The sequence below is a fragment of the Cyprinus carpio genome, chromosome B1 (assembly GCF_018340385.1).
Source record: "Cyprinus carpio isolate SPL01 chromosome B1, ASM1834038v1, whole genome shotgun sequence".
Lineage (NCBI taxonomy): Eukaryota > Metazoa > Chordata > Actinopteri > Cypriniformes > Cyprinidae > Cyprinus > Cyprinus carpio.
The window spans coordinates 39,420,188-39,441,792 of record NC_056597.1 but is presented as its reverse complement, the minus strand read 5'-3'; the positions used below and the strand labels follow the sequence as shown (position 1 = coordinate 39,441,792).

Genomic DNA, 21,605 nt, shown 5'->3' with positions numbered 1-21,605 from the left:
CATACTGAATATAGGGAAGAGTGGATAGTAGAGCTTTATAACACACAAAGAACATAGCTGATGGTTGTTCTCGATGACGGATGGTGATACTGAATTCAACCCAAATGCAGCACATCACTCGAAGAACCAGGTGAATATAGGGATTTTCAGTGTATTGAATGCCAAAGAGAATCAATAGTCTTTCTTCGCAGTTTGGATTGTACACCAGAGGGGGTGGAGTGAACAATACTCTTGAAGTGCTTCATTTTCCAGCCAGTAATGAAGACGGAACCCCAAGCTCGGTAATAGCGCAATGGATTGTAAAACCAGGTGGGGTAATTAAGGGCTCTACTACAAACATAATAAAAGCTTTGGTTCTAATAGAATAGTCAACATCCATCTTTCTGCTTTTACATTAACATGTAATGTGGGATGTCTATTTATAAAAAACAAGCAGTGATTATGTTTGATTGCGGATGGTGAATTGAAGCAGGGCTGGTCAATGCAGCACATCACAAAGAACCATAATGAATATAGGGAGGAGTGGATAGTAGAGCTTTATTAACCCATTAATGCTAGCTGATGGTGTTCTCGATGACGCAGTGGAACATACTGTATTCACCCCAAAGTTCACGGGTTCGAGTCTCGGTAATTGTAGGTGGGGGGAGTGAATGATCAGCGCTCTCTTCCACCCTCTATACCACGAGTGAGGTGAAACCCTTGAGCAAGGCATCGAACACTCAACTGCTCCTCGGGTGCCACAGCAAAAACGGCTGCCCACTGCTCTGGGTGTGTGTTCACGGTGTGTGTGTGCTCACTACTGTGTGTGCACTTGGAAAATTCATAACAAAGGTACACAACACTTGGACACAATACCACTTTCGCTTTCACTTTCCTAACACTTTCTAAACATTGAAAAATATGAATAAATGAATATGGCTCCAATATGACAAAAGTGACAAATATGACAAAAGTAGTAACTTCCTACAGTTCTGCTGGATACTGATAATTATTTTCATGTTATAGTAATAAACTGAATATATTAAAATTGTTTCTCTCTCTCACTCGCTGTCTGAAGTGTTTTTCTAATACTGTATGTTAGGGCAAAAATAAATATAACAATTATTTAGACAAGATTTTAGCCAAATAAAAGAATAAAAATTATAATAAAACAAAATAAACAAAAATATAAACAAAAAACTAATATAAATTTAAGCAACATTATAATGTACAGTATTAAAAAAATATTCATTTTGAGATTTGCTGCAGATTTATATATACTACAATTATTGTATATGTAACTGTAAAAAGTTTAAATTATTAATACACAACCGTTCAAAAGTTGGGTCCATTTATTTATTTAATTTTTTTAGCAAGGATGGATTAAATTAATCAAAAGTGGCAGTAAAACATTTAAAATGTTACAAAAAAATATCTATTTCAAATAAATGTTTTTTTATATATTACTTTAAAATCCTGTATCACTTTTCCACAAAAATATTAAGCAGCACAACTGTTTTCAACACTGATAATAAGAAATGCTTCTTCAGCACCAAATCAGCATATTATAATGATTTCTGAAGGATCATGTGTAATAGAAAACAGTTATTTAAAACTGTAATATCATTTCACAATATTGCTATATTTGTGATCAAGTAAATGCAGCCTTTGTGAGCAGAAGAGACTTCTTTCAAAAACATTAAAAAATCTTAGCGACCCCGAACTATTGAACAGTAGTGTATGTATATTTACTTTTGCCTTATTTATCTGTTTTTTGGGATATAAACACATCAAAAATGCAAAAAAAAAAAAAATGTTCTGGCATGGTAATACAGTATCCAAAATACAGAATTAACAGCTTTAATTCATTCAATATTAGTTTTGTGTGTGTCTCATTTGTGTTCTCTCTCACTGACAGTCTTTAAACCATAGCTGACCGCTTCTCTTCTGGGGTTTTGGCACTGCCACCGTTTCATTTTCCTCTCCACTGTCTACAATCTGCTGTGGTTGCACTTTCTGCTGCACGCATTTACCTTTTCCCCGTGGCACTCACTGTTCAAAACTACCACACGGTGGTTTGGCTCCTACCTCACTAGTCTAATTATCCACCATCCTTTAATGATTTTAGAGAAATATTTTAGCCCAATATGACAGTCAGTTTTATAGGGTGAATTCATTTTCTCCATCTCATTACACTCTGACTTCATATAATCTTTGCTATAGCACTGTATGACTTGCAAAACATAATTTTGCAGGAACACTTTTCCCCCTGGAACAGATTTTGGCATATTTTGGTATTTGTTGATGCCTCAAATCCAATTTGTCACAGCCTGTAATGCACTCCTAAAAGCCACTCAAATTTTCCACACTGAGAAATTTCTCTGTGAAATGTATAATAAAATTAAATCATTCTCCTGTAAAGCACAGGCTATTTCAGGACAGCATATAATAGCAATCATCTCAAGTAAATTTCATATTCACTACAAAGCATTTAAGGCATTGCTCATTTTTCTCATTTAAATGTCTGCTTGCTTTTTCCCTCCCACCGAACAAATTACCCACATGACATTTCGCCACTGAAACCACAAGCTCCACATCCGATTATTTACACTCCAATAATATTCAGTCTCTTTTTGTTATACAATATTATATTTAGCTCAGATTTAGATCATGGCTCATCACTTAGATGTGAGTTAGACTTAAATCGCTCATGGCTTAGAAAAACATTATTCTTGATTGATGTGACTGTATCTTAAGATGATAACTCAAGACAAGTCATTTCTTTCAGGTTAAGCTTCGCTGGATTAAATGTGTGTAAAAAGCCATCCTATTAATCTGTGTCCTTACTGAAGACAACTTCCATCCATACTATTTTAAATGTACATGCATCATGCTAGTAAACTGTATACTCACAGTAAGTTTGATATCATATCAGCCTTATAAAAAAAAATCTAGGCACCAAAAAAAAAAAAAAAAAAAAAAAAACATATTCTCCAATAATCTTTCCCTTCAGTGGGCTGCTAACTGCTGTGAATGGACTATTAAGTCATCCAACCACATCATGTCAATATATGAGTGAATTATTTGGACTAGTTTTGTGAATTAGATCAACTGATTCACTAAAAATATCTTAAAAGAACAATTCTTGAATCAGGCATGGCTTATTCTCTCATTAATGCTCTAAGGACAGCCTGAAAGATTCGGAGCAAATAACGACTTCAACTTCATTCTGTTCAAAGCTATTGTAATATAGCACACTTTTATGATCATTTAAGGTGCCCTTTTTAAACTCACAAACACCAGTCACCATTAATTGTGCAGTAACTTCTTTTGTGCTCTACAGAAGAAAAAGACATAGAGGTTTGGGAATGATTTACTTGACATGAGTAAATTATGACAGAATTTGCATATCTTTAATATAAGCTTAATACATTTATCATAGCCTAAAATGATCAATTAAAATGAGTGATTAAATGCCCATCTTAATGAATCTTTTCAGTGTGATTTGATTTGATTTTACTTTCCTTCTGTGAATATAAATATAAAAAACATTATGATCTCACAAGGATAGCAAAACCTACGCAAAGTCATACACATAAAGAGATGAAAACCCACTATTAAATAATGAAAGGTAAAAATGTTTTGACAGTCTGTTCTCCTCTAGTGCCCCAGTCTGTAATTATCACAAGGGACCTTTCTTTCAGATAAGAGCGAGTGAACTGTCTTTTTACAAAGTGAAATTTTAACCTTTTTTTTTTGTCATTTCATTTAACGGCTCTCTGTTGGCTTGCAAAACCCCTGTTTCTCCTAACCCCTAATATCATATGAACCCCACTTGAAGTTTACCATCATACAGTCATTGTGTGTAGTTGTGTGCATGTGTGCATGTTTAACATACAGTATATGTGCTTTATGAGTATGAAATTACAAGGACCTGTTTTCATAATTTCTGCCTTTTTTAAAAAGTAAAACATTTTAAAACACAAAATCCACATTAAACACCCACTTGTCAACCACACACATGGCCTGCTGGGAATGAAGGGCTGATAGTGACCTCATGATAAACAGTGATAGCTGATGGCTGAGGCAGTTAACGTCACTAAACCGAGGTTGAGATTTAGATCATTTGTGTAGGATTCTCACTAAGCTTTTAGCATTTGCTGTTGACGCCAAGTGGTGAAATAAGTGTAATTATACAGTACACTGACAAATTATGGTCCATAATTGGCATCCGTGGTTCCATGTAGAACATCCATGGAGACTTTCCATTCCACAAAAGGTTCTTTAGATTATTAAAATGTACTTCACATTAAGAGAGGGAGAGAGGAAAAAAATATTATTTTAAAAACTTATTTTGAAATTAAAATTAAAGTTCTATGGCATTGTTGCGGAAAAAAAGCCTTTATTTTAAAGAATCTAGTGTGTTGTCTTTTAGTATACAGTAGCAAGAGAGTATGTGTCTCTTAGCATAACAACACATCTTTACCATCATAAATTGAATAAATACTGTAAAACCTTGAAGAACCTAGCAGCCATTCTGAAATGAGACGGCTCTGAAATTTTTGATAGGTGCTTATCTATCTTTAATTCATGACTCACTTTGTGAGAACTGAAGCTGTAGCAGTTTTTGTGTGCCGACAAAGTGAAAAGGCAAGAAGCTAGGCTTAATGAGTGAGCTTTTCAGTCGGTTTCTGAGGTGGTGTGGGCAGTTCTGATGGAATGAGCTCTGCAGGGGAAACACTCACTGATGGGGCGGAAGCAAACGGCCTAACTGAGAAAGAAATAAAGATGAACATCTGTTAGCCCTCAGGCATCATTTCAAAATGCCTGCAATGAGTAGAGAGAGAACAGAGAGGTGATTAAAACAGGGTTGAGAGAGAGAGAGAGAGAGAGAGAGAGTAAAGGGAAAGGTATCCTTTATTTAAAAATTAATTTATTATTTATTTTAATAATGAGGATAATCACCATGCATCCTCAGTAATGAGCATCAAATTCTTAGAGCAGCTTCATTTTATCTTAGTTCTTAGTATAATTGGTCGCATTGTGGTAGCAATGCAATGTTTGATTAATGCATACTATACCATAATATATTATACTATACTATACATATTATATTATATTATATTATATTATATTATATTATATTATATTATATTATATTATATTTATATTATATTATATATATTATATTATATTATATTATATTATATTATATTGAAACAACAACAATAATAATAATTATTATTATTATTATTATTTAATCATTATTTAATATAATTAAGTAATTATATAATAGTTGTTTAATTTCTTCTGTAGAACACAATAACTTTTTTAAAAATCTTTCATCTTTTTTTTCATATGATGAAATTCAATTGGATCCAGTGTCATTTTAGTCCCTAAAAATCCCCTTTTGGGGGAGGTCGTGGCCTAATGGTTAGAGAGTCGGACTTGCAATCCAAGGGTTGTGAGTTCGAGTCTCGGGCCGGCAGGAATTGTAGGTGGGGGGAGTGAATGTACAGAGCTCTCTCTACCTTCAATACAACGACTGAGGTGCCCTTGAGCAAGACACAGAACCCCCAACTGCTCCCCAGCTGCTGCAGCAAAAATGGCTGCCCACTGCTCCGGGTGTGTGTTCACGGTGTGTGTGTGTGTGTTCACTGCTGTGTGTGTGCACTTTGGATGGGTTAAAAGCAGAGCACGAATTCCGAGTTTGGGTCACCATACATGGTTGTATGTCACGTCACTTTCACTTTTTTTTTTAAATTGAATTTCACTGTGTGTACAAACAGAGTAGAACAATTCCTCACAATATTTTCTTTTCTTTTCTTCAGAAGAAAGACAATCAAACAAGTTTGTAAGGTCAAGATGGCGAACTATCCCTTTAAATCATGCTAAAATGTTGTTTTGCCAGCTTGTCTTTTTGATTGCTTTAACACGGTCAACTGATGCACAGAACATTAAATAGTTATGAATGGCCACTCAGTGCCATGTTTTCAGCCGAAATGTGTTAAATGACCCCCTCTCATCTGCATTCCCTTCCTCGTGCCTCAAACCATTTCTTGTTAGCTTGGCTCTTCGGCAGACTCTCAATCACACAAGAGACCTTTGCTTCGTTTGCTTGAGCTCTCGTCTGACATTTCTCATTCTCATATGAAGACTTCACATTTTCCCTCATCGGTGGAAGGCACTGCATCCCTGACCTTTCTCTTCCCAAAGCTTTAATTAGGCTCAGCTTGCCTGACCAGCTCAACCGTTCACCCTCAGTTTGGCTTTACCCCCCTCACCCCGCTGACAAGCTCATATGTGTCTATGGAAAGATAATTGCCAGATAACAGGGGTTGATCTTTTTGGGGAAAGAATTGTGCTCATGTTTTCATGTAGAGGGAGTGAATGAAAGGATATGCACATACAAAGAGAATAAGAGATGAAAAACTTTGAAAGTACATTATAGGCAAAAAACTTGTGTCTAAGTTAAAGGGTTCCAACATGAAAGATTAATGCTGTCTTTTGGCATTGACATTCATTTCTTCATTATGAAAGGAGGACATTTTCCATTATGTAATATCACTTATTGCTTTGCTCTACATTCTTAAAAATAAAGGTTCCATAAGGGGTGTTTTCAGGAATGCCATAGATGACCAGTTTTCAAGTTCCTTAAAGATCCTTTCATGAGCAGTTCTTAAAGGGACCCAAAAATGAATATTCTGTGATCATTACTCACCCTCATGTTGTTTCAATCTTACTTTCTTCTGTTGAACTCATATTTTGAAGAACACTTGCTGGTAAACATTGATTTTAGTTATTTATTTATTTATTTATTTCTTTTTTACCATGAGAGTCAATGTACCTTTGAAATACCTTTTTAATGTACCAGAATAACTTTTTCCATTAAAAATAACCTTTTGTGCAATGGATAAATTCCATAGATGTTAAAGATTCTTCATGGAACCATAGATGACAATATATATATATATATATATATATATATATATATATATATATATATATATATATATATTATTTTTAAGAGTGTAGTATGCAGCACTGTATGTACTGTAAGTTTAAAGCTGGAGTGTTTTGATGGTTTTCAAGGTATTCCATGCAAGTGCTGGAATGCTTGAGTCGTAATCAGTTTCGCCTGTCGCCTGGCAACCCCATGAGTACCATCCACTCCCTCCAAGACGAGCCCTAAAACTAAGTCATCAGCACAACCTTTCAGTCAAAGTGGGAGATTGTGCCTCCTGAGAAAGATATTTAACATTTAGCTGATTTTCTTTGTGTTTTTAACTGTCCTGACCTTCAGCAACAACAATAAAGTGTGCATACAGTGTCTCAGCCACTATGGAGGTTATTTTTCAGTGTTGTGAACTGATGTTTATGTGGCAAGTGTTTTTCATTTACATTAAAATGGGATGTGTTTTTTCTGTATAGAGCAGTCAGAAGTTTTATATTTGCATTTGAAATGGAAATGCAAAAAATCATTCCAATAAAAAATACAGGCTTTTCACAAATTTTCAATTTTCTGTATGTTACATCCAGTGTTAGGAAAAGTTACTTTTAAAAAAGTAAGGCATTACATTGCGTTACTCCAAAAAAAAAAATTTAAATAAAGAATTATATAAATAAATAAAGTAACTGATTGCGTTGCTTAGTTTCCTTTAATGGAAAGTGATGCATTACTTTTTGTCACCAGGGCTGGGCTTGCTTATTTGTTAAAAAAAAAAAAAAAAAAAAAAAACACATTATATTTTTGGCACCAGTAAGAGCCCTTTCATACCAAAAGTGAAAGTAATAAGCCTCAGGCTGAAGGAAGTGCCTCTGCGGGTGTCAGTGAATGAATGGGAAAACAGAGTGACTTGAGTTACTTATTTGAAAAAGTAACTCAGATATTGCATTGTAAATTTAAAAGTCATGTGTTAAGTCATTCTAATCTGGAAATGACATGTGGGTGAGTAAATTTTGACACATTTTTAATTTTTAAGGAAAAGGGAATGAAAATGTATAGAGATTGATACAAAAACACCAAACAGCCCAAACACAAACTACCTCTCTCTCACACACACACACACACACACACACACACAATAATCGGCATGTGTTATCCCAGCACTCTGTCTCCCAAGGCAACCTTAAATAACAGCACCTTGGATGTTTTGTGAACACCTTGAGCACTCACCTGGGACCCGACACAGCATTTCACCCTAATTGGTCCGTTTTCCTGTGAGCAAACAATAGCCTTGGTTAATAAGGCAATATGGACGGGTTCACCACCTGCATCCCTAATAAGAGCAGAAAAAAAACAACAACACAGCTCTGAGTTCAGGAAGCAGATTCAATCCTCAGATCTGTAGCATCAGCAAGGGAGGAAAAGGAACTTAGCGCTCAGTCTTTCCTGTGCTGGATGCAAAAAAAAGTGGGGCCCACCTGTACACACCTCCAAAGACTGTTGCAGAGATTTGTGTAACGTAAGCACTGTAAGGCCAAACAGCTTGGTTTACATGATGATGTTTAGTCATCAGAGGAAGAAAGAGCTGGTGTATCGTGTGTGTGTGTGTGTGTGTGTGTGTGTGTGTGTGTGTGTGTGTGTGCGTGTGTGCTTGCTTAAATAACGACTGTTTTATATATGTGACTGTGCAAGCTTGTGTGCACATTTTTATCGAGACTTCATTTTCATCTGATCAAAAATTCAGATAAACATTGATTAACTGTTCTGTACTTGTCAATAAGGTTATAATAGCATTAACCTTCTCTTGAACTGTATTTTCTTAATGCAACATTATAATTTTTATATATATATTTCATACATGGGATTGGATAATTAATACATGTTTGTTGCTTATTTAACAAGTTAAATCAGTGTTTTCTAAATGTTGTTGTCACTTTTAAATTAGATGTAAATTAAATTGAACTGACTGTATTTTTTATATATAATATAAAGTTTACTGAAAAACTGTTATGAAAAACTTAAACCACTTTTTCTTTTCTTTTGGCTCCCTTACTTTTACTGTGTAATAACGAAAACAACTTCACTGGGAAACAATGAAAACTTCTGGATAATGCAAAAATACACTTTTAAATAGAAAAAAAAAAATGAATAAATGTTTTGTCACTAGGTCTACATTGACTTATTTTACAGCATGTTTTGTTTTGCAAACTTTGATTTGCAAAAATGCATATTTTGAAATTAAGATTTATTAATTCGATTTTTTTATTATTCCTTTTTAGAATAAAAAAAGAGGAATGAGAGGATAGTGATTTAATCTAAAAAAAAAAGCTCCAAAAAGGACATAAGTATTTAAAAAGTAGTCAGTATGACTCATATACTATATTCAAAGACACATAAAGTCTTTATGAGGAACAGATTTAAATTTAAGTAGTTGTTCACTGAGAATCCTCCTGGGGGCACAACCCCACACTGAGAGAATGTGAGAAACATCGACTTAAATAGATGATCACATTTGGAACATAGTTTGAAAATATGAGTATTGCCATCTGAATTAAGCAGAAATGGATTACAGTATATGTATGTGTGTGTGTGTGTGTGTGTGTGTGTGTGTGTGTGTGTGTGTGTGTGTGTGTGTGTGTGTGTGTAAACAATGGCATCAAACCTTTTACTGCTGTTGTAACCCCCACTTGTCCTACTCACACATGCTTCGAGCAGGACTCGAACCCAGGATGCCAGCATGGGAGACAGGTGCACTTACAAGGAGACTGAAGACCACAACCTCTTGCATCAGTCGCTAGTGCGTCTCTTGTGATCATTTATTTTTAAATATCCATGATAAAATAATTGCTTTTATGAATAATGACACAAGTATGATTTATGTTGCAATTGTTTTGAAGAAGTGAACACAGCTGTGTTACATGGAAAAAGAAAGAAGACTGCAGTGTTGGTTCAACACATGTTTAAATCTGGCCTACAACACCACATCTATCTATATTTATCTATTCATAGGCAAAATACCTAAAAAAAGGAATATGAATTCCAGGCTCAGAAGACCATTTATCCAAGTCAGGTTAGCAGTCACAAAAAAATAAAATAAAATAAAAATGCTTTCATGACCGACCTCGTTATAGTCAGGATTTACGGGAGTGAGACAATCCAATTAGTTTGAGATGGAGCCAAAACATGTTCTTAATTTCATTAATATTCTATCAGAGGCGATGTATCGCTGCACAGCGGGACTCAAAGATTCTCCACCACGCTCTCTAAGCATCTCTTCAGCAACCTCATCTGCTGCTTCATTAACCTTTGTCTTCCCAGAAACCTCTGCTCTTATGCTTCAAGTCACTGATATGAGCTTGACATACAGAATCAGAGGAAAGATACGGAGGTGGGTTCTGCAAGGCCGCAGGAGTATGGAGACGGAGATAAGAAGATAAAATTAATTGCCCTTGGTAATGTGGGACTCACATTATAAAAGTCGGCAAGGCCGACACAGACCATCCTTAATTTGATCTAAAACTGGAATTACATGTTCTTGAATTATTTGCATTTCACTTTATATTGCTGATCAAAGCTTTGTAAAGTAGGTTTGCAAAATACCAAAATCTGTATTTTATCTTAGCATCCACAGTGTGTTAAGCTAAGATTTATTTTCTTTTCTTTGCTGTCCGTGTCTTCTCCTGTTCCTTCCATTTATTTACACACAACTGAAGGTTAAACGACAGTGAGCAAGACATGTACACCTTCATGCATCTACATATTGTATTATCATATGTCTGTGTCAGGTAAAGAAATGCAGATGGAGAGGCATTAATCCATAACAGCTTCAAAGCCTGTGACAGCTTGTATGACTGATTTGTGCACTTCCTGTTCAGTCTGGTGTATTCTAGCATGATCCGAATATAATCTGAACATGTCTGACTTAAAGGAACAGTTCACACAGAAATGTACTGCAAATTTCACCAATTTTTTAAGACCCTGTTTGCTCCTAGTATTAAAACCTATCTTAGAGGTGATCTTTGTTTTTTGTTTTTTTTTTCAGGGAAAGGTGACTGATTTCATGGCTTCGTAATGTATATCTCTCACTGTGTTGATAAAGCACAAAAAATAACGTATGTAGTTGTTGTTGGTGGTGCTGTTTTTTCTCTCCATTGGAAGTCTATTATATTAGTTATAAAGCTGCTTGCAACTGATTTAAAGTTTAAAACTGTGTTAGGGAAAATTATTTTTAGATAGCATTTACGCTAACAAATGCAATCCCATTAATTTACTATTGCTTGGCCCTCTTTAATTTCATAGCTGGACCAACAATCTCAGAGCTGAAAGCTTTAGGCTGGAAACATTCTTTCATTAAACCCTTCATGTTCCAACAGAAACTGAAAAGGCAGATTTGAAAAGTTTATTTTCACAAAAATGTTATTTATTGTCAAATTATGAATTGCTTATATAAAATGATAGAATTTGGTTGGCATATGGGTCATCTTGGTTGAGTTGGCATTAATGATCGATGAGCTGGTCTTCTGGGTTCCAGTCACTATGGTTAGCATTAGCATGTCCCGTTTGATGAATGGGCTGGCGAGTTCTGCTGCCTTGCTCTACTCAATAATACTATTGCCCTGGAGAGCTGTGTCAAGAACACAATTGAAATGGAAACCGATTCTGAAGTGGACACTAACATTTTTATGTGCCAGGAAAGAAACAGGGCAGGTCCTTGAACAAGTTGCATTGACCTGTATTACATCAGCAAGAGGGGTATTGATCTGATAATATAATCAAAGTTTGTGTCCATAAAGTTGCTATGAGGAGAGTTAAGATCCGGTCTGTATAAGCTTTACAAACTCAATGGAACAGAAAAAAACAAACCTAAAGCAATTCAACCATTTAGTGACGGTTTAAACACACTCTTTAGACCGCGACACCTCCAGCTCTCTGTCAGTGATAAGGTTTCAAAGCGGTTTAGCCTCGCTGATTTAATTATATTTGAGGTTGATTATATTTATTTATTTATTTTTGAAATTGGCACACACTTAAGACTGGTGGCACTCTAAAACAGAATAGAAGGGGAAAAAAGAGGAAATTATAGATTTAACGGTCTGACTGTGCTTTAGGGTGAGTTAAAGTGCGCACACTCAGGCCATAATGAATTACTCATTGGAGTGTGTTACAAGATTGACAGCGTTAAAGAGATTAATGTTTGTGATCTTTTGCTATTATGATGCGATCGGACCAAGCAAATCAGGGATTGGAAATGAAGATATCACATTTAACATGAGGCAGTGCTGCCACAACTTTAAAAGCGCTCATTAAGACTTGCAAATTAGGAACATGAATTGTGAGTTTATCAAATTTATGAGCTTCCTGTCTTTTATATGAACTACAAATTGAGATGCATTGTTGTTGTTTTATTATTTTTTTAAATTAATTAATTTATTTTATTGTGATTGACTTTGTGAATGTATTTTTACAATACAAGTAAAAATACAAGTTAAAATCTATCAACTGCATTAGTGGCTGTATTGCCATGGTTCATTTGATTTTTTATATATACTGCATATATAAAAAATTCATATAACATATGGATTGTAAATAAAACAATAAATGAGGCTACAATTGAGGCTACATTTATAAATACAGTATTATTACTATTTAAAGTAAGTGTTTATTATATTAATCTATTTTAATTATCTAATTAAATGTATTTTTAAATTAATTTATATATTTAATTAATCTAGCCTATCTACTATCTAAAAAAAAAAAAAAAAAAAATTCCTGTGATTGCAAAACTGAATTTTCACTGATCATTAACAGTCTTATAATATAATATAAAGCCATCCTCGCCAGTGAATCCCCCACAGTGTCTCATCCTCTAAATACACTTGTGCTTCAACTAATGAAAGAAACTCAAGCTGAGTCTGACTCCAACCACAACCCCAACATTCATAAAGACATTGACAAAAATCCAAAGTATAATTATGTATAAGTATAAGAATTTGACCTCCAAAATACAAAATAATACATAACAAAATACAACAATCAAAACAATAAACAAAAAAACAACCAAAATAAAGACAAACACCTTAAAAATATAGAAACAAAGACAAAAACTTAGAAATAGAGAAAGGAAGACATAAAAAATCCTGGATACTGAGAGAACAGCGACTATGCAAATACTGTGACTTAAAGATGATGATAAATTATGCCACTTTTTACATTATGTAATATAAGTCTCTGGTGTTCCCAGAATGTGTCCGTAAAGTTTCAGTTTAAAATACCCCACAGATAATTTATTATATCATTTTGGAAATGCCTATTTTGAGTGGAAGCAGAAACAGGCTGTTTTTCGTGCCTGTCTCTTTAAATGCAAATGATCTGCTGCTCCCCGCCCCCTTTTCCGGAATAGCGCTGCATCATTACAGCTCGGACCTGCTAGAAACATCAGTTTTGGTTCTGATTATCATGTTTTATAGCGCTTAAATCATGCATTTTAAACCATATTAGTTTAAGCTTCTGATATAGGGTTTTCTGAGTGCACACATCTGAAGCACATGGACAGAAAGCAACCGTCACAGCATGTGAGTACTAAACTAAGTTCTTATTCACACACAAGTTTACGTTAAAAACACACATGAGTTACAAAAACTGTCGGTTATGTCTGTAAATGTTTTATATCTGTGTGTCAGCAGTAATATACAGTAAATAAATCAATAATTCCACTGCTCTGTTGTCTCCTCTGAGTCTGGGACTCTACACAGTGTTCTGTGCTCATCTGTGCAGCTAAAGACAGAACAGTTAGCATGTTTTGCTCAAACTTTCACTGTGGCATTAGAGCTGGTACAACGTTGTCACTTGCAAAATCAAAATGACTGCACTGTGGGTGGAAATTTACAGATGAAGGATCTGTAATATTATAATGAGATCCCTTTGCGTCACCAAGGGAGCGAAAACTGATGCACTCATTTTCTCAAACACTTGCAGAAAAAGGCTTACCAAAACAAAGTTACTGGGTTAACCAATTTCACATTTCCTTGGTTGGTAGATGCACTGGGGACCTGTTTATAGCACTTAAAACCTTTAAATCAAATAGAGGATGAGTAACACTTTCTTCTTGTCTGCCCCAAATACACCACTACAAGGCAAATATTCTTTCCACAGACTGAACTATTAAATTATTATAATTTTTTTTTCCTCTGGATGACCCAGTGAAACTATGCTATATACTTGGAGAGGATTAGATGGAAGTCAAACTAGCTGCAAAATATGCATGCACCATACACACCATACCAAATGGTTAATTCATTGTATGCATTTGCTTTATTTGACATTCTTCATTGTATATAATTGTATTTACTATTATTAATATTAGAAATACTGTCTGCTGTTGTTATTTTTATTTCAATGTATTTATTCATTCATTACTCTTTTTTTGTCTCCTTTTTACTTTGATGGTGTAATCATATTCTGTATTTTACACATCTAAAATGCTTTGGCAATACTGTAACACAAATGTCATGAGAGAGAGAGGCAGGAAATTGTTAAAAATTATATAAATATACATATAATAATTGCATTTATATAACTTAATCATATTTTAGTATGTTTCATATATTAAATGGATAGGCTATATTTTATATTTCTGTAGTACTGTTTAACCAACTATCCAAATGAATTAGTTGTTCTCAGAAATCTTGGATTATTTGTGATAAATTTCTTTTTCAGTTAAACTGAATGTGTTTTATTGAGGCAGACATATGCACTGGTCTTGTTGTTGCAGTCTCTCAATGTTCTACAATGTCTATTTGTGAACAGAAGATCACAGATGAAGCTCCTGAGGTCCACTAGCTGAGGCATTTGGTCCCTGAGGGACAGTGGAGACAGAGACTGTGAACATGTTTTCTGTGTTTCAGATCATGTTGCTGACAGATCCAGAGGTGGAGAGCAGTTTGCTCATCAGCTCAGATGAAGGCGCAACCTATCAAAAATATCGCCTCAACTTCTACATCCTCAGCCTGTTGTTTCACCCTGAGCAGGAGGACTGGATCCTTGCCTATGGCCATGACCAGAAGGTGCAAAATCATTTCAGCTAAATCATACAGCAAACAGCATCTGATAATGGCACAACGCTTTCAGCAAAGCACCATTCATGCAGTTCTCTAATTATCAAGCTGTTTTATTGCCAAATATAACCAAATGCAGGGAAGCTAAAGGAAAAATGAATCGATAGTATTTGCATACTGTATAAAGAACATTTTAGCCACAAATTGCAGAGCAAGACATAATAATAATGAAAGCATGTGTGCAAATGAATGCTAATCTGTATTTAGGCTTGAAATATGTCCTTAGAAGGCAATTATCAATGCAAGAGGAAATAAGTCTTAAAGAGAAAATTTCAGTAAAGTTGGCAATTAAGACAATTTATACATCCCGAGTCGCAGGGAATTATCATTAATTATATGGTTTCAAACTCATGGTTAGGGCTAATAAATTATTATTATTTTTTTTTTTATTCTTCTGAAAAGATTGTTAAGAATCAGATTTAATCATATCAAAAGATAATTTAACAAGTCAAGTTTTTTCTCTATCCAACTGATGAATCATTTTAATTCCTTCCCTTTTTAGTTTTGGATTAGAATCAATTGATTAATTTTTTTTTTTTTTTTTTTTTTTTTTTTTGCTACTCCTTGAAGTGGATTTGAATGATATAACAAAATATTCCCCTACTAGGGAACTCATTCTGCATCCTCTAGTGGACACTATGGAGACTGCTGCCAGAAGGACCGGTGTCTGAAGCACGTGTGAAACAACTCCAATCCCATTGGCCCAGGTAGCCCGTGACGTCACAGGCAGACCCCTGGAAGCATAAGAGGGCGCCTGCCGAACATGTCACCAATTTTGTTGTCTTTAGGAGCCGTTTGTTTGACAGTGCGTGTGAAGGCGATATGGAGAAAACTAAGGCAAGTGGGCATTTTAGAAAGTGTGTGCCTCTGTGTCCTACAGGTTTCTGACACACAAGGACACACACACGTGGACTACTAAGAGGCTTGATTTAGTCTGGTCATGTGAAAGACAGAAGCCCGCCCGTGGCAGATTAAACGAGCACTTACTGCCCTCCCCCAGGAGTCTCCACTTCCTTCCTGACCTCCACACAGAGTTAGTGAGATCATGGGACAAGCCATATTCAGCTCGACTGCATCGTTTTCAGCATGTGGATTATGCTGATGCTGAGGGTGTGGCTGAGCATGGATATGCGAAGATCCCCCCGTGGAGAGGACGCTCGAGAGCTGGTCCGTCTCGATCTGAGGATCATAGGCAGGATCAGAAGAGTAGCGTGGCCACTTGCACCCCTCCTCTCTCTAAGAGTTGGGCACAGAGGCAGAAAAGCACCAAGAGATGCTGCTTACTTATTAGGGTTTTTCAAGTAGGCAGCCCCCTGAGCCTCTTCTAGCTGTCTCTCCTGTTGTCCCTTAAGTTTATCCTCTCTTAAGCTTATGTTAGTGGCCCCAGGCATCAGTGGCTTGCCCCCTTTCTGAGGAAAGGTTCAGTGTTTATCTGTCACTTCTTTTGGGGCCCTCTCACCAGGTAAACAGGCATGCACCATGGCTGAGTGGGTATTCCGTTCCCCATTGTGTCTGCTAGAGGACGCAATGTGCATTCCCAAGAAGGGGAACGTCTTGAGTTACACATGTGACCATGGTTCCCAGAGAGGGAACGGAATGCGGCATCCCCTCCTCATGCCTAGTGCTTGCTTGTTTTCATGTCTCCTTCAGACAACCAAGTTGGTGACGTGTTCAGCAGGCATCCTTTTATGCTTATGGGTGCCCGCCTGTGACGTCACAGGTTGTGTGGGTCAGTGGGATTGATTTATTTCACACGTGCTTCAGACACCAGTCCTGCTGGTGGCAGTCCCCATAGTGTCCGCTAGAGGACTCAGCATCTCATGCCCTCTTGTACAATATAAATGTATATATTTTCAAGCATGTCAAAAAACCTCAAATTCAAACAACAAAAATTTTCACAGTGACATGCAATATCATTAAATGATGACAGTTTCAAGTCTCAAGTGATGTTGTTAAACAGCTTTGACTTTAATTTTGACAAATCAACATTGATTTCACCCTTGAAAGAGGGCCAATGAGAATGAATTACAATTAAATGGAAACAATCAAAAAGAATTATCTGCCAACTGAAGGCTAATAGTTGACTGTTTGCACAATTTGCATGACTAGCCACGGCTGAAAGACGCAAAAGCAAACGGTATGAAAAGAAAACACAATCACTAGTGTAATTAAACCCTATTCAAATCAATGCCACAAATAAATGCATAATTTATTAGTGTTGACACTTTTGCTGCCGTAATTTCATTGGCAAGGTTTCTGAATTTGTTGATTTTTATTTATTTATTTATTTATTGGACAGTAAACAGAGGAGATGAGCTAAAATGGAAAGCTTAGTAACCTTCAACACTTTTGTGCTTCCCTGCAGATTCTTGGTTCTGTCTGATTTGGTTTAGTTTGATCCAGTTTGATTTGTTCCTTTGGTTTCCCATAAGTCTGTGTCTAAATATGACCGAGCTCCATCCACCCACTGTCAGGATGTTATACTGGATATGAAATTATGATCTCACGGTTCCCAACTGATGCAAATACAAGTGCTACATTGAACATTGAACCCCCCCCCCCCCACACACACACCCCTTGGCTGCTTTCTGCAAGGCAAGTGAAGTTTCACACCTAGAGAAAACTTTTGCTCAAATGGCTCATTTCATTCCAAAGTGCTGTAAGTACCAGTGTGACATATTTATGCTTGCCATTTATATAAAATGATCTCTCCCAAAGAACTATGCACATAAATGCTTATACTGTATATAGATGCTTACTGCCACATTGAGAAACATATACGCAAGTCTTTTTTTATGCTCCATTTTGAGAATTTCAGATCTCAGTGTTTATTCTCTTGCTGATTGCCAATTTTCCACTGTAATTTTCCGCTGTAATTCCACTAATTTTGGAATGATCATTTTAAGATTTTATTTTATTCTGTGTTTTATTGGAAAGTCATTCATAATTTTAATTGCTTGGTTCCAAAACCTGGTTAGCTCCCTACGAAAGCAGCATTTTAAGGCTTCTTTGGCATGCTTCTGATGCGAATTCTGTTCCCAAAGCTTGACAGCTTAATTATGCTGACTTCTAAGATACCTTGTTTTGGATCAATTTTAAGGCAACATCACATGTAACCTACTTGGAGAAGGCAGTCACATAATTACACACACGCACACACACACACACACACACACACACACACACACACACACACACACACACACACACACACACACACACACACACACACACACAAATTATATATATAAAAAAAATAAAAAATCCACTGAGAGGTTTGGGGTTGGTAAGATTTTTTGAAAGAAATCCCTCATGCTTACCAAGGCTGCATTTACTAAATAAAAAATAAATAAAAATAAAATAGAAATATTATCACAGTTAATTGTACAAAATACACATTTTATTATATATATATATATATTTTATGTTTTTATTTTTTATTGCCATTCATGCTGTGTTTACTTAAACAGGTGGTTATGTCTTAAATTAATGTAAACGGAGAAAATGGGATGTGTATCAGTATATTAGATCTGTGCATTAGGCCTATAATCCTGCTGCGTTCTGTCATTAATGCTAATTAAAGAAGAAAGAGAAAATCACTCTGCTCTTGACTGAATTACTTGGTCAATAACTCAGTGTATATTTAATTCATATATTTAATATATTATATGATAATATTTCTAACTTGCATTGTGATATGTGTTAATAAAATTAAATTTCCAAACATAATTTTTTTGCAGGTTTGCATTTTCACTGTTTTTATTCATTTTGAGGAATACTGAAACTGTTTTTGTCCAAGTGAGATGAGTAAATGCATGTTCACATTTAGTCTACAGTAACCACTATGTTTACACAGCACACACAACACCTCTGCACTTACTCCTGATTTCTCTCAACATGGGGACAGCTGTAAATCAGAAATTTTCTTGTAAACTAAAAAAGCAATGTGTTACTTTACTAGCTGCTTGAAAAGTAATCTGATTACATAACTTGCTTTACTTGTAATGTGTTGTTCATAATTCCCAACACTATTCATCATTTCCTAATGTGGCCTTTGAAGAAAGGTTCACTAGGTTTAGGAACAGAGCTAATTATAAGAATCAAAAGTAAACCAAACTTACTTAAACAATGCCAATAGGCAGAGGTACAATTAAATTATAGCAGCATATTGTACCATCAGAAGGGACAAGAATCTTCATTCAATTTCTTTGCTAACACAATATTTTCGTCCACAGCTCTACAGCTCTGTTGAGTTTGGCCGTCGATGGCAGCTCGTTCATGAGCGGGTGGCGCCCAATCGATTCTACTGGTAAGCTCTCTGTGTGATTTTTTTCTGCTGCATGTGGAACATCAATCATTTGAGCTCCTGCATCCTGTGCCTGATAAAAGAATAAACCAAAGAACACAGATTGTTGTTCAATGCTGATGTGATCTTCCCCACTGTGTTTCACCACCAACGCTTTCGCGAGGTTCACGTCCAAAGCTTAGAAACTCTTTAATGAATGTTGTCATTAGACCTTGTTACTGAGTCAGAGTCTGCATTTGCAATGTTGCAAATGATTTAGTCATTAGGGAAAAATTGTTCAGCTTGATCAGGGTGGCTAATAGATGTCTAGACTGTGGTGATTAAAGAGACCTGTTGAGAAATAAATTCTAAATTCAATTCGATTTTATGTTTATCTCTGGTCTCAAGCGGTCAAGCTGGAATGAACTGAAAGGCACTTTGGGCATGGATCAATTTTGTTTCTTTTTATTTTTCTTTAGGTATTGTACAAATATTCCACAAATTATTCTATGGTATTTGCAACAAAAGTGGTGACAGAAGTAAAAAAAAAGTTAACGTACAATCATATTTCATTAAATATTTGAAAGCTGGCATTCACATTGATTAATGAATGAAATGAAAGTGCAGGATGACCCATATCCATTGTGACACTGAAAACATATTACATAATTATTTAAAAATACACATATATTAAACAAGCTATATTTGTATAAAAATTGTATATATTTTATTATATTAAATAATAGTATTTTTAATTATAATAAAAACTATATATATTTTTATATGAAGTATATTGATTGGTATATTGTATGGTCAAATTCTATTAAAAAAGTGAATAATGCTACATTTGTGTTAAGACAAAAGTATATATATATATATATATATAGAAAAAATATATATATATATATATATATATATATATATATATATATATATATATATATAAAGAAAAAAAAATAATGTTCCTCATCTCAAGAATTAGTGAGTCACCTTGCATTTAATTTATGGCAATCACAATACAATTTAAACTCAACTTGTTGGTCAGTTTTTCATTGATCTTGTCTGTCTTTTACCATCTAAATTCTAGTCATTTAGCACCAGGATGAGGACATTGTAGTGTGAGATTTTTGCATAAGCACAATCAAAGTGGGACAGAGTGCAGACATCAGAGAGTCAGCCTGGAGTACCGTTATTTTTAGGCTGGTAATGATCTATCCTTACAAGTTCCCCTCTATGAACTCTCACATGGAGTCTTATTATCTGAATTGAGATGAGACATATAACCCTTACAAATGTGTCTTTGACTATGACTATTGACTATGTGAAATAAGATTCTTTTTTTGATGAGATACACCACTATAGTCACAGCCAGTATATGAGATGATTGAAGAAATGGAGCTTTGAATGGATGAATTGGACTTTTGTATCTGTCGGTGCTTCAAAAGCAACTCTGATCTGATGCGGCTAGTTTCTAGCCTAATACTCAAAGTCTTGGTGGAACTGAACAGGTCAGAAGTCCTTTACCTTCACCTTCACAACTGATCTGAAATCGAAACCTTAACAATTTTCTTTGAAATTGAACTGTTCTTGTGAGAAAGGGAGGTTGTAGAATCCTTTAAATTTAATTAAAGGTACCTGAACAATCTTGGGTGTGAATCAGGTAAAATAAAATTAATACTGATATGCTTGCATTGCCTGGTTCTAACACTCTCTTTTTTTGCTGTGGGGTATACTGGAAAATAACTGCTTACTATTAAATAAGCAATATAATAAGTCTAATTTAAATAAAATAATAGTATGTTGAATAAAAACACAAAAAAAAAAAAAAAAAAAAAAAAAAAAAACCTGACGAATTAACTTAAACAAAAAACCAAGTCAACTTTCTGCATAAATAATCTTTAAAATCCCATTCATTTTCTCCATAGTGGAATTGATTGTGAACGATAATTTACAGACCTTTGGAGACAGACTTAAGTGAACTACAAGGTTGTTAATCAGTCAACAGCCCACAATATGTGCATACATAATCTTGCTCAACATCAGAATTTCTAGTGAAAACTTTGATGAGAAATCCCCACCATAGAATAGCAACAAGTAAATTGTGCCAAAATAACTTTTTAGCCCCACCTACTTCAATGAAGCACTGCTAATTCCGTAATAATTATTTTGTCATAAGCATAAAATATATTGTTTCTATATACAATCAAGATATTTAAATCCATTGTTTTATATTTCTCCATAATTTTTTTTATTCGAATATGTCATTATTATGAATGTGTCG

The 21,605-nt window shown here is 35.1% G+C and overlaps 1 protein-coding gene across 1 annotated transcript in view; it reads left to right on the top strand.

The window, feature by feature from the left end:
• The window catches only part of LOC109091613 (VPS10 domain-containing receptor SorCS1-like), a 159,669-nt gene that overhangs the window by 92,644 nt on the left and 45,420 nt on the right, over nt 1-21,605 (top strand). Inside the window, 2 exon segments of the mRNA XM_042716094.1 lie at nt 14,830-14,988; nt 19,275-19,348. Of these exon segments, the coding sequence (XP_042572028.1) occupies nt 14,830-14,988; nt 19,275-19,348 (233 nt within the window).